The sequence below is a fragment of the Helicoverpa zea genome, chromosome 2 (genome assembly GCF_022581195.2).
Source record: "Helicoverpa zea isolate HzStark_Cry1AcR chromosome 2, ilHelZeax1.1, whole genome shotgun sequence".
In the NCBI taxonomy this organism is placed as follows: domain Eukaryota; kingdom Metazoa; phylum Arthropoda; class Insecta; order Lepidoptera; family Noctuidae; genus Helicoverpa; species Helicoverpa zea.
Genome location: NC_061453.1, coordinates 9,347,244 through 9,374,873, shown reverse-complemented (window position 1 = coordinate 9,374,873; position 27,630 = coordinate 9,347,244). Strand labels below are relative to the sequence as shown.

Sequence of the window (27,630 nt, the reverse complement as noted above, 5' to 3'; positions counted from 1 at the left end):
AATAATGGATGATTGAATGAAAGATTACTTGTGAGATGCAGACTGATAGAAGAGTACATATACACATAAGAAGAAAACATACCCCAAATAAAATGAGAATAAGGGCAGGAGGAAAAAGATGGTGTACTTTATCGATGGTGTTACCACCCTTTACCCTTAACACCAACTACGTTTCTACGTTTTACTATTGAAATATTTTTAATTGATAGTTGTTTCCGGAGATGTTGGAATGAAATAAGTGACTACCTGTAGTCCTTTAGGTAAATGTAGGTAGAGGTAATAATTGTAAATGTTGTGAGAGAACTTAGTACCTAAACAAATGCATTTTTGTTATCGTATGGTTTGCTAACCTAAAAATGCCAGTTTGTGTAGCAGCTTAGGTTTTCCAAATTACACCCAACGGACCATCTCCGACATATAATTTTATCAACCACTGCTACCATGGTAACAGCATGGTAGCAGCAGGACGCATTACTTCCCGCTTCTCCCATAAAGATATTTCGCGGTTCTGCCTGGAATATTGTAAAGAAGGGACGTTAGCTACTGCTGCTAATGATCTTCGTAAGATTGCCTTAATCGCTTATAAAATGACATCCACAGTTCGCAGGAAGTGATGCGGTGGTCAATTCCCAGTCAAGGTAAGGCGTAGTGATAAATGATCCAACTCTATATTTTCCATTGCAGTTATAATCTATCTATATATTTTATTATGTATCGCGACCGGAATTTTGTAAGTTTCATAAACAACAATTCGTATTTTCCGTTTGATATTGTTATTAACTAGTTAATTCTAAGAATAAGATTACGCTATAGGTACCTATCCGCTACCGCGATTGATGTTTAGCGAAATAGTTTGAGAATAGTTGTCCGTTTGACCCGAAGATCCACGAACATTTTGCGGGAAGCCCGCGAGGCGGCGGTCAACACAGATATGTGCACATATGTGTACTTAAGCCGTCCGCGAGCGGAGTCCTAACGAGTTCCGCGGCGGCCAACGACGAGCACGCACGCTCCCTGACGGCGCGCGATAGTGACGCTCTACATTGCTGAGGGTGGACGTGGAACGTGCCAGAGCTTGAGGGACAATTGGTGCAATCATCTCGTTGAGCGTAAACAAACGAGTAAGTATTATATTCTGCCTTTATATAACAACGTATCGGCTAACTAGCTGCCGGTACTTGAACATATTCATTGTTTTGGTGTTGTTTGTGTATTTGGGTGGATAAGCGATTGATTCCACGAATAACTAACTGTTTTATAACTGTCCACCAAATAAAGACCGGTTCCAGACATGGACTCTTCAAAAAACTATTTTCCGGCTGTGTTTCATATCTAAGTTAATAGATTGATATTTGTGGAGTGTGAACGGTGGATCCATTCTTATTATTAAAACACCTGTAAATAATTGATTTCAATATGCACTACTTTTACATGCCATTCATTTATGAAACAAATGAAGTCAAAATGATTTCTTAAATCAGAAGTCCTAATTGAACACCGGCGACGAGTGCAACTTCGACTGTTGTGGTTTTTTCTTAGCTTGGGCAGGGAGGTCTGCCATTGCCTAATTTCCAACTCCGAGCGAAGATTTACACTGTTTTCTTTGAACTAGACTAAACATAGGATAAACCACGGTTTCTCCTGTTATCCTTACCGCGTTGTCCTTGGGCCCCTATGTCGGTATCCCTATAGTCTCGATGTTTTTACTTACTTTGTAAATACTCGTACCTATTACCTATACTACTTATTCATAGTTTGAAACCCGTTTTTGATGAAACCAGTGTATGTCAAACATTATAATTATGTTGGTTCATAATGGGGGATAAGTAACCACTTTGTAAAAAAAAATCTTATAAATGTGTATTCATGCTATCCCAAGGCCCTGTACCTAATAACTATAAGATGACGGGGTTGATTTTATTTAGTTAAAAAAAATTCCAAGCGTGTTGTAAACATTATCTTTGTGCTTACAGACTAGCAAAATAAAGCTTTAGGTAATAATAAATGCAGCTTTGGTGCGGTATCTTAGATAAATTACTCAGGAGGTGCTAGGTACCTATATAGTAGACGGATGCAGAATTGTTGATGTCTAAATAGAGGTTAAAAAATGATTGCTTAATATTTGGACACAGTGGCGATATTTGAATTAAGCGGTAAGTTTGGGAAAAGTGTTTCCTTTGTTCCTGAATTAATAGTTTTTGGACATAACCTTAAGTACCTACTCAGAAGATAGTTACTGATTGAATATTGGTAATTTGTCCTCAGTGACGCACCATTTGAATTGCTTGAACCCTCTGATAAACATTGGCCGGTGTAGGTAATCACGTATGAAGGTGGTAATGTATGATTTGAAATCAGCCTCATGGTCTTTTAGCGAGTATGGTTGCCAATTAAATATAACCTAAGTTTTTATATGGTGATTAACAAAATCGTTAAATTCGGGATAAAGACCATGTCGTGTCGGTAAGAGTAGGTACCAACAGTTGACGGAGCCATTATTATTGTATTAGGGGAAGATTCCTTTGCTAGCAAAATTGATTGTAGTATCAACCATAGTGGGACTATTGTATACAAGTTGTTGTGCTTTAACAACGGACGTTTTGCTAAAACGTTAGATAACATTATACGATGTGCCGGTGTAAACACAACAAAGCCATTATATACTACCATTTGCAGTGATGCCGATGATCACTTAATTAATACGATCGTTTTGTAGTTCAGAAACTCAAAATTCAAATTTCAAGATGCAATATTTTTGTAGATTCTAAAGAACTGAAAGATGTCATTGCAATAATGATTTCTTAATTCGTGTTAAATGCTAAGTTAAGTTAATTTGTAATGTAATCTATAAGTTAATTTAAATATACAAACTTACATTCTCTGTGATAATGTGTTTAAACGGTGATAATAACTTGATGAGATGGTAACAAGGTCGAGCTGCCTGCTTTTTTTCAAGTGATGTAATCATTTAAATCGTCCGTTGTATTTGTAGGTAACTTGTATGACCTGCGGTTTATGTAAATATGTAGCTACAAGTGAGAGCTGTATTTACACGATTCATACTCGAACCTACCTTTTTCCAGAAGTTTTTTCATGTCAAATCTGTTCGAGAGAATTATCTTTACTTAGTTTTATTTTTATAAGTAAACGTATCGGAGAATAACGAAGCACAAACCGTGCTGACGTATCAACGTATTGTGTTCTATTAGTTGAGATTACGTACAAAGGAACTCGGCACATACACTATTTATGCCTGTTGGATCGCCTAGAACCTGTTTGGTTGAGCACCTCGCAAGTTATTTATGAACAGAGGCGTTTAGCGATTTTTGTATTGCAAGTGTTATTTTGTAACCACACGCACGGCAGTTGCTTCAATTCCAGCTAACTAAACCAGTCAGTCGGAGACCGGGCACAGAATTTTCATAGACCGTTACTTATCTGTATCTCGTATACTTCATCGGTTTCAACATTGAATTGGTTTGGTCGTTAATCGTATTATTATTTATTTCTTTCTTTACATAAAGTTGTAAACCGGTGTAGGCAAGTCCCGTTATGGTCAGCCATAGTATTATGTGACTTGACTATGCATTTTAAATAGTCTGACTGTTCGGCTTGGTTCTCTTAAAACTGCTAAAACAACACACATATTGGCCTATTTTCTCACAAATACCCACATAACAATATTAAATACTATCTGGATGCCTTATTTTTATCAAATCGCCGCTAGCTGCACTTCTATTTCGACCAAGCAATAAAATAGGCCACTAGGATCTTATTTAAAACCACTTGTCTCCGGTCTTCCATTGTTTGTCAAACTATTGCTTTCTCGTTTTTCTCGTGTGCCGTCCACCAGATTCTCGTAAAACCGCCATTTAAATTCCGAGATTGACGTAAGTCAGCAAAAAAAATATTCAAATAAATAATTAAGCTTACACAATACTCAAGTTGTATCTTCTAATAAGTATCGTTTCAGACTTAGTTTTTATGATAGCAGGAAAACTATTCAGTTCAATTCTTAGAACCTGTTTACACCTTGTTAAACTTAAACCGTAAATATTAATGCGCACGATTTGAAATTTTGCTATGGGAAAACCCGAAGAGGAAGCATCGTAAATTGTATTGCTTTACTTTTTATTGATTAGGTATTTGTTCTTTTATGTTCTTCTATTGATGAGTCCTAACATCGTCGATCCCACAGTGCCTAAAGACAAAAGTCTTCAATCAGTGCGTCCTACCTGTCATGACTTACGGAGCCGAAACGTGGACACTGTCGGTACGGCTGGTTCACAAGTTTAAAGTCGCTCAGCGGGCTATGGAAAGGGCTATGCTCGGCATTTCTCTGAGGGATCGCATCAGAAATGAGGTAATCCGTCAGAGAACCAAGGTCATCGACATAGCCCACCGAATCAGCAAGCTGAAGTGGCAGTGGGCTGGCCATATTAGCCGAAGAACCGATAACCGTTGGGGTAAACGAGTTCTAGAGTGGAGACCACGCCTCGGCAAACGTAGTGTAGGACGTCCTCAGGCACGGTGGAGTGATGACTTGCGCAAGACGGCTGGCAGGAGCTGAATGCGAGAAGCCGAAAATCGATCTCAGTGGCGTGCACTTGGAGAGGCCTATGTCCAGCAGTGGACTGCGATAGGCTGATGATATATGATGATATGATATATTTGTTCTTTATTAGTAACATCTGCTATAACAATGATAATGAGTAACATTGTATACATATTTTTGTAAAAGTATACCTAGTTCCATATTTGTTCGACCTTCACATGCGGCTGGGTTTTATCAACAGGGAATATGAATGACAATAACTGTAATCGGTTTTACTCTAGTCTGATTGTTTTTCTTAGAAGTGTTGTTTACTTTGCGCTCGCAGATAAATAAAAATAAGTTACTTGCTGGAATTAAACATAATTAGAAAGGCTTGTTTACTGATATGCTCGCGTTTATTTTTGACTAGCTTCTGCCCGCGACTTCGTACGCGGATCCTGTTCCTTATGCCAGCGACTACGGGGTCAGCAAAATCAAAGATCTGAATCGTCTGATATTGAATTTTAAGGGCCCGTTGACTTGAAAACAACGGAATACGCATAGCCATTAGAAACGTTCCATATATTTAATTTTTGTACTTCAACGGCAAAAGCACAGCAGACTAAACGCTGAGAACTGAACCGCAATAGACGCGACCATAGGGATAAAAATAGTGATTCTAATTAGTCCGCATTTAAGTTGTGTGTGGCAAAAATATTACACGTATTATTACGTTAAAAACATTAAATGTTACTGAGATGACAAAGTCGTGATGACTTAGTGGAAGTCGTGGTGGTTTAGTGGGTAGAGAACCAATCTCAAGTATGAGCGTACGTCTTTGATTCCAGGTTTGGCAAGTACCTGCCAATGCAACTTTTCTAAGTTCGTGTGTACTTTCTACGTATATTTTGGATACCAATGACCGTTATTTGGAGGACACGTTAAACTGTAGGTTCCGGCTGTCATTGAACATTCTTGGCAGTCGTTATGGGTAGTCAGAAGCCAGTAAGTCTGACCAGTTTTACCAAGGGGTGTTGGGTTGAGCGGGTAACCGGGTTGTGGAGGTCAGATAGGCAGTCTCTCATTGTAAAACACTGGTACTCAGTTGCATCGTGACTGGAAGTCGACTCTAACATAATTGGGACAAAGGCTCTTGAGATAATAACGACAATAATAATGAGATATAAGCACCGCAGGACATCTGAGGCTGATGACGGGGAGTAGCTACCCCGCGGGGCTATATATACTGAGTTCTCCAGGGAGAGTATACTGTCCCCCATCTCCGGCCGGTCGGAGTGAACCATGACGGGGGTAGGTCTCACGCCTCTGGCTTGGCTTGGCCGTCCAGAATGGAGTCGCTAGAGCAGGGTTAGTAGCCCTGCTCGGAGGATAGGTGCCTCGTGGTAAGTGACCCACAGGGAGCGCGTAATCTGCGTTTAAAATCCGCCGAGGTATCCTCACACTTCAGCCGCTCATGTCCCTGTTGCCCTCTTGTTGCTATTCAGTGACTGATTCCCGGGGGCCCAGTAAGTGAGCTGGCGAGTCTCCACCTGCAATTTTTACATGTATCTAATACATCGTCATCGGCAGGTGCCATAGTTCCCGTAGTTTCCCCATTCCTAGTCCATTAGCATCCCGTCTCAATAGCCCAAGTAGTTTTCATCCACAGTTAGCAATGGTATAGCACAGAACCGGGGATTGTCTTTTTTTTAACGACATCCACCGGGGATTGTCGTTGGGTTAATTTCTATAGTGTATAAAGGGATAATCGTCGGTTTTGTGTCATCATTTCATTAAAGTTATCTCAAAAGGGCTTCAGCGTGTTGGCTTCGGCCCCACGTTTGCCTCCCAAAAATTCGGAACTCTGTAGTCCCGAGGTCTGGAAGAGACATACAAAATAATAATGAGATATAACACAACAAATTCGGAGAGTGGGGGCTCGTGACGAAACGTCTAGGTATGTAAAATTTGTACTTAGCAGTGACTTAACACAAAATTCAAGCGTGTTATATCTTCGTTATTATTTGTTTGTGAGAAGGAGAAAAGAAAAAATGCGTGTCCATTATTTTAGGGTTATCTAAAAGACGGACTAATTACTTTTTTTGATTCACCACACCTATTTCATAACATTCGTTTCTATACATTTCAAGTGTAGTATTGCTCTTGAAGTTCCACATCAGGTGTTCCAGATCTTCGATGTATATACGTCAATAGAGAGTGCTTATTAGATTGAACCACTTTTGCAAAAACGTCCTGGGGTTCCACATCAGGTGTTTTACATCTTCAATTTTTATAAGTCAACAGAGAGTGCTTATCAGATTGAACAACTTTTGCTAAAACGTCACACCTCTATATGCTACAGTCTAGCTGGGCCCCTGGAGTTCCACATCAGGTGTTTTAGATCTTCAATTGTATAGGTCAATAGAAAGTGCTGATCAAATTGAACAACTTTTGCTAAAACGTCACACCTGTATATGGTACAGAGAAGCTGGGCTCTTGGGGTTCCACATCAGGTGTTCCAGATCTTAAAATTTATTATCTCAGCTGAAAATGCTCATCACATGAAACAATTTTTGCCATGGCATAATTTTTGTATCTCTTATAGTTTTGTTAGTCTGTTGGTGTTCTGCATCAGGTCTTCAAGTTTCGAAGATACATTATAGCCTATATGTTGACCAGGCTTAATACTGATACAACAAAGAAAAAAATCATTGAAATCCGTCCAGTAGTTCCGAAGATTAGCGTGTAGAAACAAACAGACATACAGACAGAATTTTTTTTTTGGATTTGTGCTCCATTGCTGTTTCTAAACCCCACCCAATTATTATTTTTTTAATATATTCAATGTACAGACACAGTTTTTTTACAGATTTATTATATGTATAGATAATTAATAGACCAACTTACCTTGCTAGTTTCGCTCCCGCCTCGAGGAACGACCGGGCCCTCAAAATCGTTCTCACTTGCGTTGTGGACGTTCTATCCAGAGAAAGAGTTTTATATTTTTAGTAAGTGGAATAAAATCAATAGGTTATGCATTCGCTTGGAGGCGTTGTAAATAACGAAGTACTAACTTTACCTATTTCGATTTTCTATTAAGGTTTTCCCCGATTAACGCAAGTTCAGAGGTTATCAGTAGACTTGTAAGGGGTTTCCAAATGGTTTTATTTTCCATTTGGCGTGATTTCATAAGCTAATAATAACCCAGCTCGTTCGCTTGAGAACAACTTGTTTTCTTTCAAAAAGCCAAAATATAATATTTTCATATTTTTTCGGAAGTAAATGTATTAGGTACAGTCAACTTCAGGTCAGTGGTAACAGTTTTACAGGAAAATCGTACTTATTACTATTGAGTTAAGGTGCATGACAGTTACCACTGATGTGCGGTCTACCGTACATGTGAAATATGTTTTATCTTTATAATTATACGACTCTTTGTTTTATTTACCATATTATATAATTAAGTGTATCGCTCTACACTATAAGGGGCTGACGGCTGAGAACAAACCCTGGGAACTCCAACAGTCCTAATGGGATAGGGGAAATTTCTAGTATCCGTATATTATAACTTTTCATTTGGGCACGTGTGTAACAAGATTTTTATTAATTTGGTCGGTTTTCAAGGAAATGTATTGAAAATATTTTCATTTCCCACATCGTCTATCTATAGCTAGGTAGGTACTTTATGTGCCATTTACCACACTAGTGCTAGACATTACGGGCTTGTTTTGAACTCCAAACAATAGTTTTAGAATACCTACATTTATCCTTTTAAACTAATTACTACTTATTTATTTATAAACACTTTATGATTTATTTATTCACAATATATTTACATTAATTGAAAATAAAATAAAATAAACTTATATATATATATATATATACAACTTAAAACTAATACAGTGCATCAAAAAATTGCTCCTCATCGCTGTCACTGGGTAATGTACCCAAAAGACTGGCAGCATTGCCACGTTGGATGGCAATGCTCAACCTCTGTGCGAAATAATGATGATTAATGATGATCTTTATGATTAATTTTTAAAATTTTTGTGTAAGCGTTTTATTTACTTTCAGTACCTCGCCTTGCCTCCTCGACTGTAATGGCAAACTTATCACAGTTCTATTAAAATGTATTATTTTCAACTAATATTAATAATTCTGCAGGAAATCATCATGAACCGCTATCTAGCGGTGTTTGGGTGCGTGTGCGCAATAGCGGCGCTGGCGCACTCAGCTGCTGTGCCGACTCAGGACACTATGGTCGTCGCCAAGTCTGATGATACCGTAAGTTTACCTTCAATACGTTTGGATTGTATGACGCACAGGCTAGGGATTGTCCCTCACGGGCATATCCTTCAGATATGGCTCAAAAATATACATGGGTACATAGGGGGAATACCTACACATAGGGAATGTAGGTAAGAAGTATATGCACATATAGTACTTAAGGGAGAAAATATCGATGTATGTATAAGAAACTAAATAATATTACTTCACAAAGGAGTACAAAGGGTAACGCAAAAGGAAGAACAAGGTAGACGTGACAAAACAAGTGTGGCGACACAATCACGAGTAAACAATAGGCATGCCCAAAGTACCCACTAGGACAAATACTAAAATTGTATCAAACTATTTTGTGTAGATCGCTACCAGCACTCCGTCTGTGGAGGAGGTCACCACAGAAGAATCAAGTCCGCCGATAAAACTGACGGAAATGGAAGTAGTGTCGGAGGTATCGCTGCGGTATGCGCACACAACGGTGGTGGCGCGCGTGCGCAATCCCGCCAAGCGCGCGCAGGAGGCCAACTTCAGGGTGCTGCTGCCAGAGACCGCCTTCATCAGCGGATTTGTTATGTAAGCATTTTAATTGCTTGACAATAGAGTAATACATTTAATACATAAGTATTTTTCAATAAATTTTCTAGGGTATTATTTATTTTATTGTTGGGTTCAGTTTATGTACATATTTACATGACGTAAAAAAAAGCCTTATTTATACATATATACAACTAAAAAATGGCATCAAAAAACTCCTCATCGCTGCCTGCATAAATTTTCTTATATTGATTTCCCAAACTGGCCCTATGCCCAATACCCTATACAAAAAAAGCGGGTATGGCAGGCAGTCGATTTTCCACTTGACGGGAGACCATACTCCTTTCCAACAATCATTTGACTTATGGACCGATTTACAGGACGCTCGATGGAAAATCTTACAAAGCCTACGTGAAAGAAAAAGGAGAGGCAAAGCAGATTTACCAAAACGCTGTCAGCCAGGGAATTGGTGCTGCTCACATTTCTGCTAAGTAAGTACCTGCACACTTATATCGATAAACACGAAAAAGTTGTCAAAAATGGCCGCGTGACTCAAACGGCCTTACAAGTTACAATTTGAAAGTGATATGCGTATGTGTCTAACATGTAAATGTGACACAGCTGTTAGTTCTAATGTATGTAGTAGGTAAGTATTTACATTATTTAGAAACAACCATGTTTTTTTCGAAATCAAGCCCAAACAATGGAACTGTATTTGAACAAGTGGATTTTTATACTTAATTAAAAAAGTGGACTATTTATTAAATTAAAATGGGATGTTTATTGACCTACAGAGCTCGTGACTCAAATCACTTCACGGTGTCCGTGAACGTAGAACCCTCTTCGAATGCCATCTTCAACTTGACGTACGAAGAGTTGCTGGTGCGCCGTAATGGCGTATACAACCATGCTATTAACTTACACCCTGGCGCGCTGGTGCCCAAGTTGACCGTCACCGTCCATATCAAGGAGACTGAAAAGCTTATAGAGCTGAGAGTACCAGAAATTAGAACTGGAAACGAAATCGACGCTACTAAGGATGATGCTCGTAAGTAAACCATCTGTCCGTTCTCTATTTAAAAAAAAAAACACATTAAATAGAATTATTTTCACCTGTCTTCAACTTCATAAGTAAAACATAACTTGCAGAGAATTCAAAGGCAACAATCGTGAGAGCTCACGATGACCGCGAAGCGACCATCACTTTCACTCCAGACCTCCAGGAACAAGAAAGGCTCATTCAGATATACACGGTAAGCATCGCCATAGAAAAGTAAGAGAGCACCTAAAGCTACCACGATCTCTACTTTGTGAAAGCTTTTAGAAGACTTTCACAAAGCAGCCCGGAGCCTGGAAGCTGGTGATTGATACACCCGTGCATCGGAGAGCACGTAAATGTCGGTCCTGCGCCTGATCTCTCTCCGGTCGTGTCGGATTACCGTCCCATCGGGCTATGAGAGTTAAGGAATAGTGAGTGCACCTGTGTCTGCGCAAATGCTCGTGCACTATAATATGTCCTGCGTAGTTGGCTAATCTCCTTACATGAGAACAGCCGCCGTAGCCGATAATCGGCTAGGAGGACATCATCACCACGATCATTATCATCTGCCTAGCCTTTTCCCAAATAAATTGGGGTCGGATTCCAGTCTAATCGCATGCAACTGACTATCAGTGTTTTCAAATGGAGACCGCCTATCTGACCTTCCCTCAACCCAATTACCCGTACAATCCAACCCTTGGTAAGACTGGTTGTCAGACTTTCTGGCTACTGACTATCCTATCATAGAACGTGTGTATACATTTTATAATACCTACCTATATGTTTTTTGCAGCAAAAGTCAAAGGAGTCGGCTGCTGCCACTCACTCATACTCGTCGTGGTCATCTTACTCGGAGCCCGAAGAAGCAGCCCCGGAGGGTGTGCTGGGGCAGTTCGTGGTGCAGTACGACGTAGCCAGGCCTAAGGATGGCGAAATATTGGTAAACATTTATTTTAATCTGGGAAGTTTAAGAGTAATCTCAAATATAAGTTTTTGTGTTGATAAATAATCTGACCCATTTGCTCATGGATAAGTATTATTTTGTAGGTAAACGATGGCTACTTCGTCCATTTCTTCGCGCCGAGTGAGCTGCCGCCGCTGAGCAAGTTCGTGGTGTTCGTGCTCGACACGTCCGGCTCCATGATGGACCGCAAGATCATTCAGTTGCGGGAAGCCATGCAGACCATCCTCGGAGAACTGAACGAGGGCGACTACTTTAGCATCGTTGAGTTTGATTCCACTGTAACGGTATGTACCTACAATCTATTCAAAGCTATTAATTTATTATTGCCGCGAAATTCTGGACCTGCTTAGATCCGACTCATTGTATGTTTATAGGTCCATGATCTCAAAGAAGCGGAAGGCGAGCCCCCCAAACACCACTACTCGTACTCGTATTTCGACGAACAAGATAAGAAGGCGACACTGGTGCCGCCGTCTCAAGCTACTAAAGAAAATATTGACCGTGCTAAACGAATCGTCAGCTGGCTTCAAGCGTCTGGAGGTGAGAAATCTTACAAATATTACGTATGTAGTAACTGATATGATATACTAAGGTGAAAACGGAGCGAAACTTAAGACAAATCGTTAGGTAACAAAATTAACTTCGACCTTCTTTCTTATCTGAAGAAAATTTGATTAAGTACTTACATATGTACAACGTGTCGATATTATCGGCTTGACCTGTTATAACATTATGTGATAATGCACAATTAAAAAAGCATGTACGCAAATATATTGAGTCATCGGGGAAAAAGTATCTTGACCTTTTAACCTCTCTGTATGTAGGTCCTGTATAATGCTGATTATTTAAAGTGGATATCTAACTCAATACTCACACACTGCTGTCCGTTTATCTCATTGCAGGTACGAACATCGGAAAAGCATTAGATGTGGCGGTGGACCTCATCAACAAAGGGGTAGAGTGGAAGACTGAGGTAACAGTCTCCGGCACCGACAAGACGACCACATCAGCAGGCCCCTCAGAGTCTGCTGTCACAAGTACTACGGAAGTTGCCGCTAAGAAAGGTAAGCCGTCCAACTACTAATCTAATTTTTATTATGTAGTCCTGACTCCTACCTGATGGTTTGTCATGATCATGAATGTAGATGGATAGAGAGGAAGGGAACGACCAAAGAATTGGGATAAATGATGAATGTAGGTAGGTATGTTTCGTAGGTACTTTTATGATGTGGTCCTATTATACACAATTGGATTAAACAACGAATGTTTGTTGCTATATGCCAGAGACGACATGTTCTTTTTTATTGCACACATAAAACGCATTTTCTTCTTACAGAAGCGAAATCTCTGGAGCCAATCATAATCTTCTTAACTGACGGCGACCCGACGGTTGGCGAGACCGATCCCAAACGCATAATCACCCGCGTGCAAGAGAAGAACTCCGGACCAAACAAGGCTACCATTTTCTCACTGGCTTTTGGTAAGTTGGACTCAATGACACGAAAATCATTTTTTTTGTTAACAGGGATGATTTGATAAATTGTTTGTTGGCACTGAATTTGGTAGTCTTCGGATCTACAGATCCGATTAGAAAAAAATCCATCACTATCTTTGGAAAGCTACACTACACTATACCCTTGGTTCGGGAAACAGAAGAGAAGAGGTTCAATTAAAAGTTAAAAAAGAAATACTCTTAAAAGACTAAAAAACACGCTTTTTGTAACGTTTCTTAGCTGGTCATGTATTGTCATCAGAAGTGTGTGCAAAATTTCATCCTAATCGAAGGCCGGGAAGTGGGTCAAATTAAGATTCCAATATTTTCTTACATTTCATAGTTACAAGTGAAGCTAATTAATATAAGCGTGTTAAAGACATTGTGTAAATTGCAGGCGAGGACGCGGACCGCAAGTTCCTGCGCAAGGTGTCCCTGCGTAACGGCGGCTTCATGCGACACATCTACGAGGCGGCGGATGCGGCGTTGCAGTTACGCGACTTCTACCGACAGATCTCGTCACCGCTGCTGGCGGACCTCAAGTTCACATACCCCTCTGGACAGGTAAATCCTTCATGTTCATCTTCTTCTGATCGAGTAAGCTTTAATCACCCAAAAAACCCTAAGTCAGAGTTTTCTCAAATCCCCCCGAAGCCTTTAACTTGGAATTCTTATTCGATTAAGTACCTACAGGACCAAAAGGAGGGCGATAAGAACCTATTTGGCTTCGTAGTCGACTTCTTATTAACTTTATCTAGATATTGCGCTGCGAATCGTCTAACTTAAAACCCGCCAAGTTATTATGATCTTGTTTAAATATGCCAATTATGTTAACAAAAAAAAAACAAACCATTAAACTGCCAGCTCACATCAGATTGCCTTTAAGACAAATCGGATCGACTTTTTGAAGTGTGTTTTAGTTTTCTTCTTCAAAATATCGGTCACTGATTCATTGGACGTGGGCAGGCAGCCTTACAAAGTAAAAAGTTTTGAGAACGTATATCACGTGTCAGGTGCGGTCGGAGTCGCTGACGCAGCACTCGTTCCCCACGTACTACGCGGGCTCGGAGCTGGTGGTGGCGGGACAGGTGCTGGACGTGCCCGAGCTGCAGCCCACCGTGCACGCCTTCTGCGGCGTACAAGACGGATACGGCAGGGTGAGTCACACGCTAATACTGTTTAGACGATTTCCAAAAATGGAAGCGGTTTACACCTTAACCTTTTCCCAATGTCACTATAGTCGCATGTGTAGCTATGTCAGGACCGGATGAATGTTAATACCATAGTGTTTTACATGGAGCGACTGCCTGCCTGACCTCTTCAACCCGTGCAACCCGAAACCCCTTTGTAAGATTGGTTGTCAGACTTTCTGGCTTCAGACTACCACGTCTGCCAAAGATGTTTAAATGACATCCGGGAACCACCAATTTATCGTGCCTTTCGACATATGGAAGAACTCGTTATGACATGGTCACCCATCCACAGACCGACTTTATTATCGATCGATCAGTACCACGTTCACTTACAGCTCTCCTTCCCATACAGCCATTTTTGGTCGCAGATATGATAAAGATGTAACAAGTCGCAACAGTTTCGTAACTGGTACGACACAACGTGACTGTGTAGGGATTAGCTTTTATGTGTTGTAACGGTTCAGTAAAAATGTGACGGAAACTAGATTCAGTACCTTTGTGTGGTCGCTGTTTCGATACTTTACAGCTTAAGTTGTAACCACACATTTTAGAAACTTTGCGTTTGGTTTGTAACCAGTGTGCATTGTTGACACAATTGTGTTGTAACGGGGAAGTAACATGTGTAGTCGATGTTCCAGAACACTTTAACCTAACTTGCATATATAAAAACATGACGAGAGCCAGTTATTCTCAAACTGTCTATGTTTTCTGCCGTTATCAACCATTTAATGAAATTTCAAATGAGTAAACAACCAAAAACCTTACGTAAATTCCGATGGACTTCAACTTTTTACAGAAGAGTTAAAGAAATAAGTACGTCCCAAAATATCTTAAGTAATTGTATTCGTACGAGTACATGCAGGTTTTTTTTAATTATAATAATATTTTTTTCATGATGTTGCATTGTTGGTAGGGCAAATTGACGGATACCCATTTTATTGAACTTAAAACTTATTATTTTCTAGGCCATTTACAGGAAAACAGTACAGAATTTCGTACCGAGGAGCTTATTGGTATAGTCCCTACCCTAGTGCCAAAGTTTCAACTTTCGAGCTCCAAATCGCTGTTTTTTCTTTTTCTCGGCCAAAACAAGACGTCTTCGTCTTTAACCCAAGTACCTACTCGGTACAAGCGATATTAATTCTGATGAGCCTTCTTTGGTTATAACAATGCAAAAAGGCATCTTGATAAAAACTTTGGAAAACACTGTAACCAAATGTTAAGAGAAACCATCTTAAAAATCTAGTAATTTTGTAACAATTTACCGTAACATGTCGACACGTGTCGACACATTATCGTAACTTTGTGACTAGTTGCGACGAGCATATTTTTCATAACAAACATCAAAAATGTTTTTTCATAATTAATTATTTATCAATTTTATGAGTAAATCTTGCTAAAATATTTGATATTGTATTTAAATGGAAGCTTTTGAGCACTCGATGTGCATCATTTTATATTTTTATTTTATTTAACAAAAGTTTTTCTTTCGCCAGAATTATTAAAACATGATATTACGGTGGCGCGTTGGAAATATCAACATATTCAACGAAATTACACAGTAAACTTTTTTTCCCAATAAGATTTGAGCATTATAAACCATATTAATTAATGAAAACTAAAACTTTCTTTACTTCATTATCATTATCATACTTCAACCATCATTATGGGATTTCTTGTATTTTGTATTATTTCGTCGTGTCACTCACGCACGAGCCAACGAAATTGATCGAACGAATGAATGATTGAATGATTAGTGCGAACTCTGGTTAAAATACGGTAACAATGTTACGACACGGCGACGTAAATTAGAAACCAAATGTTACTTGTTTATTGTGTCGAGATCTTCCCCATTTTTAGTTGCAGCGACGGCGCCAACACGGAACGTCGACGAGATTATGTTTCGAGATAGATCAGTGTCGACGCTAAGTGTCGAAACGGTTACGTTATGTTCGCAAAAATGGTTATATGGGTTATTTCTTAACTTAAACAATTTAAACACATTTTTAGAAACGCGTCGAGATTGTACCGAAGGTGCCAATAGAAAAGAAGAAGCAAGGTTACTTACCGTTGGAGCGGCTGTGGTCTTACCTCACTATTAAACAGCTGCTGGACAAACGAGACGCTTCTGACGACAGCGACAATGACGACAAAGAAAACTCCCCGGAGAAAAAGGCTTTAGCACTTGCATTAAAGGTAAGGTACCCGAGGAATGATCTCTATTCTATATTGATAGATCTCTATTGATTCGTGCTAAAGAAGAAGATATAATCTCCTTTTAGATCCTTTGCACATATTGCTTGCTATTATTATTAATGAGTTATTTGTGATGTTTTCCAGTATGAATTCGTAACTCCTCTGACATCGCTGGTGGTAGTGAAGCCCAACGCTACAAACGCAGTCGACGCGGAGTCCGTAGACAAAGCAGGTAGTTCATTAATTCTGTTTTATTGAAAGAATCAGCTCTACATTTTATTTTAAAAAAAAACGGTTCACTAAACCACCGATTTTATATTTGCAGCTGGACCTCTCAGCCTTTCCAGTGGTGGTAAGTGGCTTCTATCTTGACTTCCTCTATGTCTTAATGTCTAGGCGATAGTAACTCTTATCTAACAATAAGGGAACCATTGTTATTTGTTTGCGTGCATACAGTGTTGTTCTTTTTTCTATTCTTGTTCTTAAAGTTGTATTTTGCCTGTCTGAAACTCTTTCACGTAAAACGGGTGCACCGGCTGAGAGAAAATAATATTATTACTTGTACTTGAACTCTGGGGACGGACACATTAAAATGCTGCTTTGTTGATCTTTCACTTGACTAACATGTTTGGTGTACGAAGCTCTAGCTCGGCCGATGGCGAGTTACGGCGGGTTCGGCGGCGGCGTGAGCGCGAGTGCGTTCGGCAGTGTGGGCGCGGGCGGGTTCGCCGCACCCGCCGCTGTGTACACCGGCCTGGCTGGGCCGTCTTCCTCTGTCTTTGCCAGTAAGTACTAGCATGTGCATCACTTTTCCACTGGCTCTAAAATAATGGCCATATGGTTGCATGGCTTCTGGTGTCATCTGAAAGCTTTCTCCTGGATCGACCAGTGTTCGTTGGCAATTTAAAGGTATGCATGCAGCACTACTTCTGTGGAACCATCCAGATTTCAAGCGTTGGCATTTCAATTGACAAAGCATGACTTATCTACTCCTATTTCACCTTCCTAGTCTTTCGGGTCTCTTGGCTGTAGTAAATTTAAGGAGTGACTAACTAAGTCTAATTCTTCCTCCAGTATTTACCAACATACTTATGTCATATTATCCGCGTTAAATGGTGAACGCACATCTATCAAACCTCAATGAATTGGATACTCCTACTCGAGCCGAAAAACTGTCAACAGCATCAAACCTGATGACTAGAAGTCATTGGAATTCGTCTGGCATTTCTGGGGCTCAGTTCTGCTAAGTTAATAATGTGACAATTGGATAACAATTGAATCTCAATTGCAGTTTTAAGATTGTATTCCAATGGCATTCCATTGGTTTTTCATTGGCCTGCCATTTGGTCTGCAGGGTACCCTGTCTGCTCTACAATCATATTGCAATCGTAATTCATTTGCAGACAATATAATTCATTATTGAATCACAGAAAATGATAAAAATGTTGATTTAAAAGAAAATATAGCGGAATGCCACTAAGTTTCAATCGTGATTGAATCGTAGTTGGATGTCAATCGTATGTCGCTTAAGTAAAATTAGCAGAATCGAGCCCCTGGCCTAACAGTTCTTTGAAAGGCGGACGGATTCTACCGATTCGCGTGTGTGAGGTGTCTAAGCTTTCATATTTTATATATAATTCTATAATGAAAGATGTGCGTTACATAGTTACATTGTTAACCTTTCTAAACATATTTTGTAGTAGGTACCTATATCTATCTGTATTTAATTATTTAATTCTGGGGAAAAGGTGTTAAAATATGAATTGATGGTACCTACTTACCTAATTTTGATAAATGATGACTACTTTTGCTCGAACTCCTTATAGTTCTTTAGCTAACCAATTCAGAATAATATTAAATGCTGTAACTTTATTATAAATACCAGCATCACATCTGGTATTGGTGGTGTACGATTGTATAGAATTTAACAGTAATTAAATCCAGATCGTGGAATTAACTGCACAGCCAGCTCAGTGAGTATAACCAATGCTGTAATTTGGCCAATTATGGATCGCGAGTTTATAAGATGTTCTTAAAGAAACTTCTATGGACCTATATTTATGTAGGTACTTATTATTATTAAAGTCTAACAAATCGCTAACAAATGTAGATAATTAAGTATTTTATTGTTATTATTTGTTATGCGATAGGCCCCGAAAGTTATTCGCTGGCCGCTGACGTCGAGGATGCAGCGGAATTAGAAGAATATGCGTTTGAAGGTGAGACAACGGAGGTCCCAACGAGTATTTGATTGACGATTGACTTCTGAATGAGTAATATTCGTCTCATTATAAATACATAGCGCGTAGTCGCAAATTTTGCAGTTTCTCGGGTCAATAAATAAGTATTGTGCCTCTAATAAGCAGGTTCCAGTATCATATTTTATTGTTATAGTTATAAAATTTATACAGCCTGGTGATCAACACGGCGGCCTGGAGGACGGACAACGACATTTTAGTAATATTGAACCGTTTTCCCTCTGTGCACGCGACCTTTAAAACGGCCTTGTTACGATTTTTTATCAATACCCCAAAAAAAAAAAATCGCGGGGACAGAAAGGAATATATCGTATACGAATTCTGCTAATTATATAAGACCAATTGTTTTCCAGTGACATTCCATTGGTTTGTCGGTAGTCTGCTCTACAATCGTATTGCAATCGTAAATCAATTTCAGACAATATGATTCATCTTGAATCACAGAAAATATAAATACACATGTACGTTTATTAAAACAAAAAAAATGCGGAATGCCCCACATGCTTCAGTCGCATGTCGCATGTATTTGAGTCGTGATTGAATCTCAGGTGGATATCAATCGTATGTCGCTAAGTAAAATTAGCAATATTGAACCCCAGTAGCCTTATTCGCTAACTCCACTGACAGCTCGCAGATATCATCAATTGGTAAAGTGTACATTAGTAAATTGTCAAACAGCTATTTTCTTATTCGCTAACGCCAGTTACCAAATGAGATGACGTCATCAGGCTGATATCCACCATGACTCATTTTGACAGCTGTTTCTGTATCGATAAACGTTATATTGCGATTCCGTAAGCCCAGTGGACATAATGGATAATGGATAAACAAATAGAGCTGTCAAATTGTCATCGTAGTTTTGGCGCCAGCAACCGTGTAACGATATCCACCGATATCCACTTCATGCGATACAGAATACCAATGTTTTGAACTTATCGGTTGACATCAAAGTTCCGATGACAACTGAGGCCAGTTGACATCTGAGAATTCGAAAGTTAGCGAATAAGCCAGCAGGACGGGGACAGCCAAAGCCCACAGCCGGCGCTTATCCCACTATACATTACAATTATATAATTAATTGTATCCATGTATAACCAGTGGCGAACATCCCTCAATACCTCTTACATAATTCATTATCAACTATTCCTATGTACTCCTCCTGTTATTTCCCATATATTGCTATTTGTGATGTTAGTGATCATAAAGTTGATGAATCAATAAATATATTCATATATATGTACAATAAATCCTTAAACTCCTATAAATGTGTTGGGCAATTAGTTAATCTCCTTACCTATATGAGATCAGCCGCCGTGGGCGATAATCGGCTAGGAGGACATCATCATCATCATCATCATAAACTCCCTTATGTACTCCCTTATGCCCTTCCTTAGTGCTCCTCCTGTATGCGCCTTTATGTACTCCCACTATGTGCTTCCACGTGCATCTCTATACACTCCCTCATGTATCTGTTTTTAAGGAATGTATATGAATTTTCAACCATGTCGGATATATGCCCACAACCTTTTTTACCCCTCTGCCCCTTTGTATAATCCGGGGTTTGTCATGACTATTGAAGAATAAATTTATACCTGCTGTCAGCTATTACATATTTCATAAGCTTGCTTGCGGATCATATTCATTGTTGAAGAGAAAACAAATGCTTGTTTGACATGCCAATCCTACTATTTACCTCGTCTGGTTTGCTCTTGATTTCAATAAACATTATTAGACAATTTGTGCAGCATGATTGTATTTCTGATTAAGATTTACTTGAGTCTTGGCTAATATGTTAACTAACACGTTTTACAAATATCTGTTAGGACCGGCAACTTTTTCGGCTTACTCCAGAACCACTCCATTATTACTATACGCATCCTCCAAGCCTGTGTTCCCGTTCTCATCACAACAAGGTCGGAGAACTAATACGTTTACCGCCAACACCATGAGTGTTCCAAACAGTAAGTTTTTCAGATGTATGTCGTGTCTCGTTTTATATAATTACATTATGTTTTTAGATAACTATGTTGCCAAGTTCACGCCAAAGTTTTTGGCGACTAGGCGTGCGAAACGCTATGCACAAATTATTCTTTGGCCTGAAGCCTAGGGGCCTCTTAACGCAGATTCAGGGCTAACTCCCCGTGCCTTGCTGTCCAAAACGGTACTCCGCCATCATCCTGTATGTGCTGTGCTGACTTTCAGCCTACTTTGAATAAATGACTTTTGATTTTGATTTTTGAGTTACACACTGGGGCTCAATTCTGCAAATGTAAAAGTGTGACGATTGGATAACAATTGAATCGCAATAGCAGTTTTAACCTTAGCGTACATTCTGATACTAATTCAAGAACAACCATATTCCAATGGCGTTTCATGCATTGGTTTGCCGTTGGCCTGCCATTTGGTCTATACGGTAATTTGCTCTACAATCATATTGCAATCGTAAATCATTTGCAGACAATATGATTCATTATTGAATCACAGAAAAGGACAAAAACGTCTATTAAAAAAAAATAGCGGAAAGCCACATACCTACGCTTCAATCGTAATTGAGTCGTCATTGCATTTCAGTCCGATCTTAATCGAATCTCGATTAAGTAAAATTAGCAGAATCGAGCCCCTTTAGGCTTTGTTGACGGTATTGTACAGTATTTATTGACCCGACTAGCTATGAGACGAATATATCCCAGCTACATTTATTGTTTTCGTTATTATTGTTAGTGTTATTAGATAATTTATGTCCACATTACAATATTAGGCATGGTATAAACTGAAGGATTTATGAATAGATACTAGGTAGAACACATTGCCCTAAACAATTTTTGCTCTAACCGCTTTAACCGCAATGTGATTGAAGCAGTCGATGAAATTGTGAATATTGGTACTTTGATTCCTATAGGAGGTGACATGCTAATGGTAGTTCCACGGACGACGACGATACCGCCGATCTTGCGGCCCAGTCTGGCCGACCTGCACCTGGACGGCTACACTTGGCTAGAGTCCTTGCTGGACGCTAGTGCGAGCACCATCCTGCTGCCTACCAATGACACCACGATCACTCTGAAAATAGTCAAAGACTCTGTTGTAAGTATCCGCCTACAATAAACCATTCTTTACTGTCACAGCAATTAACAAGGATAGATTCCCTAAGACCCAAAGACATAAAAAATTACTTGATGTAAATCTACCATGATTACTTTGAGGTTGACCAACCCGCACCTTCCCCCGACATGTATCCGCTTTTCAATTCTTTCAGGTTCCCAAAGAATCAAGTGGAGACGCAGAGTGCGCAAGCGCAGTAGGCGGTGGCACCGGTGTGTGCGTATACCTGTCGCGATGTGACTCCGCGCGGGACATTACTGTGGACGTGTATAAAACTACATACTGCTCCGTCAGCCAAGGGTGAGCACTCGTATTCTTGGAGCCAATAACTATCTGAAATACTAGTCTGAACTGAATTCATCTTACAATCTCAAACAGACGAAAACTTAATCATTTTGAATAGCTCCTGTATCATAGAATAACGTCAAAATGTATATTTGATTTTCAGATATGCGGGGGTGTGCTGCCAGCAGAAAAAAGTTGACATAGTACATTGATTACGGAAATACCGCGGCAAAATATGTATTGTTGTTCTGAAATTTTGTGATTACTTGTAGATACATAATTTAATACTTAAAATTATTATTGCTGTAAAAATCTAACAAGATGTACGGGGCGTACAAAGCTATAAAACTATCACGGTTGAAACGAAAATAAATACTTTTATGAAATCGATCGATGCAACATAAACTTGTGCCCTACAGTTAGAAAAAAGCATAGGTATTGTGTAATTATAAAATGATAAGTAGAAATCAGTAAAAATGCCGAAAACTTATGGTGCTAGATAATGCAATAGTGCCATTTATTATAATTAAAACATGACCTACTGTTGTGAGATGTACCTACTATAACTAGTTCTCTTTTTATACAATTGAATCTTAAATAAAAATAAGATTATTTTTAATTTGAAGTTTTATTTCCTGACACGAAATATATTATTTTTAAGGCTACTCGCATTATGATTTCTGAGCTTTAGAGCAATCCATCGTCCAGTCGTCGAGTGCCACCCAAACATTATTTAATTTAGATGCCTACCATATACCGTATTTAAGATTTATAAAACAACTAGCTTTTGCCCGCGACTTCGTTGGCGTGGAATAGTGACTTCCTGGCAGATTTTTGGTTTTACCCACATAGTTCCCAATCTCACGGGATAGATGGCGCTGTATGTCCCAAATAAATTTTATTTTTTGTAATAAAAACTATCCTTTCTCAAGTTCCAAACTATGTCTGTACCAAATTTCACAAAAATTGGTTCAGTAGTTTAAGCGTGAAGAAAAGACAGACAGAGTTACTTGCGTATTTATAATATTAACGTTAAAATTGAAAGAACGTTGTTTAAAAAAAAACTGACGTCTATAGCCCAGAAGCGCACACTGCTGAAAGCGCGTCGGAGCGCATTTTTAATCAACTAACATCCCATCACAATAGCCCAAGTAGTTTTCATCCCTAGTTACTTAGCAATAGTTTAGCACAGAACCGGGGATTGTCTTTGGGTACATTTTGTATAGTGTATTCAAGGATAATCGTCGGTTTTGTGTCACCACTCCATTAAAAAGTGGTCTGGAAGAGACATACAAATTAATAAATTTAATTAATAAGCAAATTCAAGTTTTGTCCCACATAGCTAAATCTTGTTGTCACCCTATTAGAAAATGTCAGATTGCCTCCGTACTATATATCTACTTCACTCGGCTCGTTTTTTGGCTGTTAGTTATCAGTCCTGTTTGTGTACTACGTGTATGTTCTCTGATCACGCTCGAATATTCTTGGTTACACCATAGATGTAATATAATAAACAAGATTGCGCACGCTCAAAATATATATTTACGAAAAGAACTCTATTCCAACGCAATAAGGTACTAAATTTGTTGCATAATACACAGAGGCAAATCCGAGCCGAGAGGGATAGTTAGAACGGAGGCCGTTTGTCTCTTTCTAACACCTTGCCAGCATAAAAAAATGTTGTGATCAACAGTTTTGTCTTCCCAAAAAAACAATTGAATCACATATATTGTTATCTTATTTTAACAATTGTAAGTCAACAAATTAATAAAAATCGCATTAATTTATTTGAACTCGACGATAGCTCAATGTGATGATTGTATGATGATTCGGATGATAAATTAAACTTGGTGGACTGTATAAAATGGTATAATAAGACAAGGACTGTTACAATATTAAACGCGACGGAAAATAAGAAATGCGTAAGCGCAGCCGTGCTCGGAGCGGTGCAACAGCTGACTGATGTGAAGGGCGCGCGGGGCAGCCGGCGCTCGTCGCTCGTGCAGTCGCCGGTGGCTCCACCCGGCGCGATGGTATTGAGTATGTGACTCAACATTATTATACGAATAAATTATTTATATAAATTATTATCTATAAACATAAAAAACATAAATTTAAAAAAAAAAACAGTCTTCACTTCGAATCTTCCTGCTTTTATACTGCTAATTCCCGCTAATTATTAAAAGCCTTTATAAGTATCTAAAGGTCACAAACTGCGTAAGTTAAAACTTCAATACCAATCTGCGTTTAATAATCTTCGCAAATTCGGATTTGTCTCACATAGCTTAATCTCATAGTCACCCTATAAGAAAGGGACAGACAGCCTCCGTACTAACTGTTTCACTCGGCTCGTTTTTTGGGTTTATGTGCGCAGTCCTGTTTACTAATATTATGTCTATGGGTTACACTGACGTTGACGTTACTGCTTTGACAAATGACAACAAATTTCAATCTCAACACTGACAAGTTTCGCGTCTGTCTGAGTGACAGTACTGACAGTTTTTTATCAATATTGGGTCGGAAAGATAGTCTTCTGGATTTCTCCGTCAGAAAATATTTTTTGTTCAGTAGAAAATAATTTAAAGGTATGGTAAATTTAGCCGACACGCTTATGATAAATACGGTGACGGACGGAGCTATGAATTTGTTGCGACATATTGTAAGTTACGACTTTGCTTTACAAAATTGACAGGTCGCTATGAAGTAGAAGTATAGGCGTATTTTAATACATTTTCTTTATTCCAGGGTGTTTTCAAATCTCAGCAACCTGCTCCAGCACCTCCTCAAATAATCATGAAAATGCCGCTGTGGCAACTAGCGCAGGAAGCAGGGCCATTTGTGCGCCTGGCGGGTTTGAGCGGAGCCGCCGCTGTAGTGCTCGGAGCAATGGGCGCGCATCGCACATTTCCCGAGGTTGAAACAAAGGAAGACCTAAGGAAAATTTTTGATACAGCCAACCGCTTCCATTTCCTACACACTCTCGCTCTCGTAACTGTACCTCTTTGCCGGAGACCATATGTTGTAAGTTGATTATTACAATTTGTACATATAAATAATTCATAAATCACGACATTGAACTTTGTAATAATGATCTAGTGAGAGTGTTAACACTTTCGATGCCCAGCACCCGGGATTCGAGTCGAACCATAGTTCATTCCTTATGCCCGCAACCCGAATACCGAGTCGTCGCTATGTGTAGCTATAGATGCATGTGCCTATGCCCAGGACCCGAATAGCGAGTCCATAGCTAAGTAAGCTGTAAGGGTTGTCAAAAGTAAATAAATGAAATCAATTGAAAAAACATCGCTTTAGTTTATAACGGATTAGAAAACGTAAATTGGTATTATTCCATCCAGTTATTGCTTCACTCCAGTATTGTATTAATTTGGTACATGCGTACTTAGGTTAGATCTTGTGTGATGTTAGTAATAATGCGCTCACGCGCGCCATCTATTGATGTATGTCCAAATCAAGAGACGTTAAATTCGCAAAGATAATCCTTGCCTAATATAAATGGGAAATAAATTTATTATTAGGTCAAAGTAATATAAAAATACTAGTGTTTACAGCTAAATCACATATCATTTACAAAATATGAGAAGAATTACGGATTTCAAAGGTTTTTGAAAGTATCTCATTTGGGGATCTCTTTGAAAATAATAATAACATAAACGGAAGTAATACGATAAACGGAAGTAATAAATAAACTTCGTATATGTTTGTATAATTATAATTGATTAACTGAATACGTACCTACTTTTAGCAGCAAAGAAGGGTTAAGTTTTTACCTGAGTAAAGACCTTTAATCGTTTGCCGAAAACTTTTTTTAAAGTTAAAACAAAAGTGCATCTATCGCCTTTTGTGCAATAACGAGATTTATGGTTCTTTATCTCTGGCCCGTAAAATGACAAACAAAGCGCGTCGGCATGTTTTTTGAGATTACGAGTATTTAAACTAAAAACTAGATACTTATTTTCTTTGTTATCCTATGCAGGTGTTAAAACAAAGCACGTCGGCGTTGTATTGATTAAAAGAAAAGCTTACAGAAACATGTCGATAAATCATATTAAGTAAATCTGTTCTAACATAATGTACGTTAAAATTAAAAAAATAGTCTCTTTAACAACATAATAAATTAAATAACAAGACGGGATTTATTTTCTTTATTCTGATCAAAAATGCACAATAATTATATTCTAGTAAATTATTTTGGGTAGCCCTACGCTCGGTGGGCGGGGCTTAAGTGAACCCGGACGCCGGGTTTTCGGGCATAAGGGTCCCGTTCCGATACAATTGCGCTGTTGGACTCGAATACCGGGTTGTTATGTAGTTATACAAAATATTTTTGGGCATGTGGATAGGAATTGCTTTTCGGAGCTGGGCAGCGAAAGTGTGACAAGTCACGATTTTTATAATGTAGATAATAATTATACACTGATAATGTTATCATTTGCAATTTTAAACAATTCCTACATACCCACACAAAAATCCAATTATAAGAAGTTGGTTAACAAAGAAACTATATGAAGTATATAATTTACTAGCTGTTTTCCCACTCTTTCATCCATCTCCCGTGGGAACTACTGCTTGGCCAGAATAAAATATAGCCTATGTTACTTGGGAAGAGAGTAGCTTTGCAGCAGTGAAAGAATCTGTCAAATCTGTCCAGTAGGTTCAGAGCCTACAAAGCGAGAGACCAACAAAAAAATGTTTTCTGTTTATTTATGTTAGTGCAGATTAACCCCTTGTATGCTGGTAGTATGTGGCGCAGACATAATTGATTTTCTATTGTTCTCTAATTAGCGGCATTCAAGAGGTTAATACCAAAGACGAAAATAACTACATTTGAGATAAATCACTTGCTTTGAAAGGACTTGCTTTCACCAACCAGTTAATAGTCACATCCAGGTTCTATTCAATACAGGAGATTCTTGAACAGTATTGTCTAAAAAATATTTTTGCATACAACTCACACTCTTGTCTGTACCAATATAATCGATATGCATGCTTTTGTGTTTAGTAAGGGATTAAAAAATTGAATAATTTTCCAGGCTGGTGCATTCTTCCTAGCTGGGATGACACTGTTCTGTGGCACATGTTACTACCATGCCTTCACTGGTGACCGCTGCTTCCGCAGGCTCACTCCCATTGGGGGTTCCTGCCTCATCCTTGGTTGGGTTGCAATGGTCTTGTAAACCCTTGTGAACTTTTTCCTAGATGCTCATGTGTGTTGATAGATGTTCAAGTGTATATTCTAGAGTAGGGTTATGTATTAGTTTATTGCACAGTTACTTTTTAGTCAGTATTTAGAATATTTTATGATGTATAATTCCAGTGTTGATACTTTTACATTGTATGCACAACATTATAATCTAAAATATTTTCAACTTTATAGATAGATTATACTGTAGGTGTTACTGATGGTTCCAGCTATTTTCATTATATTATCCTTCATTACTTCCATATTGTATTTAGTCATGAGGAATTAGATCTTTGATGAATAAACATATGGGTTCAAAGGAAAGTAACATAATCATTTTTAATATATAATATGGATTAATAGTATTTTTGTGGATAGATTGGTGACAGTGAAAAATAATATAAAAGTTAATTGTTCAAAAGCTGATGATGTGTTTTATTTGACGTGTGTACCAGCCTTAGAAAAGCTGGATACTTTGCTGCCAGCTGTTTTCATATCGCTTCCCGGTAGCCTCCTGTTAAAAACCTCTGTTTTTTTAGTTATAAAGAGCTG

The 27,630-nt window shown here is 38.8% G+C and overlaps 2 protein-coding genes across 5 annotated transcripts; both read left to right on the top strand.

Moving 5' to 3' along the window:
* The first annotated feature begins 969 nt into the window (after positions 1-969).
* Positions 970-22,497, top strand: LOC124639472 (inter-alpha-trypsin inhibitor heavy chain H4-like). Of its 4 annotated transcripts, none has more exons than XM_047176851.1 (21): positions 970-1,121; positions 8,699-8,818; positions 9,177-9,388; positions 9,730-9,840; positions 10,144-10,397; positions 10,499-10,602; positions 11,182-11,328; positions 11,436-11,636; positions 11,727-11,892; positions 12,255-12,416; positions 12,689-12,832; positions 13,242-13,408; positions 13,858-14,001; positions 16,048-16,233; positions 16,378-16,465; positions 16,559-16,585; positions 16,875-17,018; positions 20,315-20,452; positions 21,391-21,575; positions 21,748-21,893; positions 22,042-22,497. In XM_047176851.1, exons 2-21 carry the CDS (start codon positions 8,708-8,710, stop codon positions 22,088-22,090), a joined length of 2,886 nt encoding a protein of 961 aa, XP_047032807.1. In that variant the 5' UTR covers positions 970-1,121; positions 8,699-8,707; the 3' UTR covers positions 22,091-22,497. The 4 variants fall into 4 exon arrangements, with proteins under 4 accessions (XP_047032807.1, XP_047032816.1, XP_047032832.1 ...); XM_047176860.1 differs by lacking the exon at positions 20,315-20,452 and adding an exon at positions 18,384-18,452 and having other exon boundaries at positions 971-1,121; XM_047176876.1 differs by lacking the exons at positions 16,875-17,018; positions 20,315-20,452 and adding an exon at positions 18,384-18,452 and having other exon boundaries at positions 971-1,121.
* Positions 22,498-24,366: 1,869 nt separating this feature from the next.
* On the top strand, positions 24,367-27,504 carry LOC124645276 (transmembrane protein 256-like). Its single transcript, XM_047185077.1, has 3 exons — positions 24,367-24,537; positions 24,624-24,899; positions 26,930-27,504. Exons 1-3 carry the CDS (start codon positions 24,466-24,468, stop codon positions 27,071-27,073), a joined length of 492 nt encoding a protein of 163 aa, XP_047041033.1. The 5' UTR covers positions 24,367-24,465; the 3' UTR covers positions 27,074-27,504.
* The last annotated feature ends 126 nt before the right edge of the window (positions 27,505-27,630 follow it).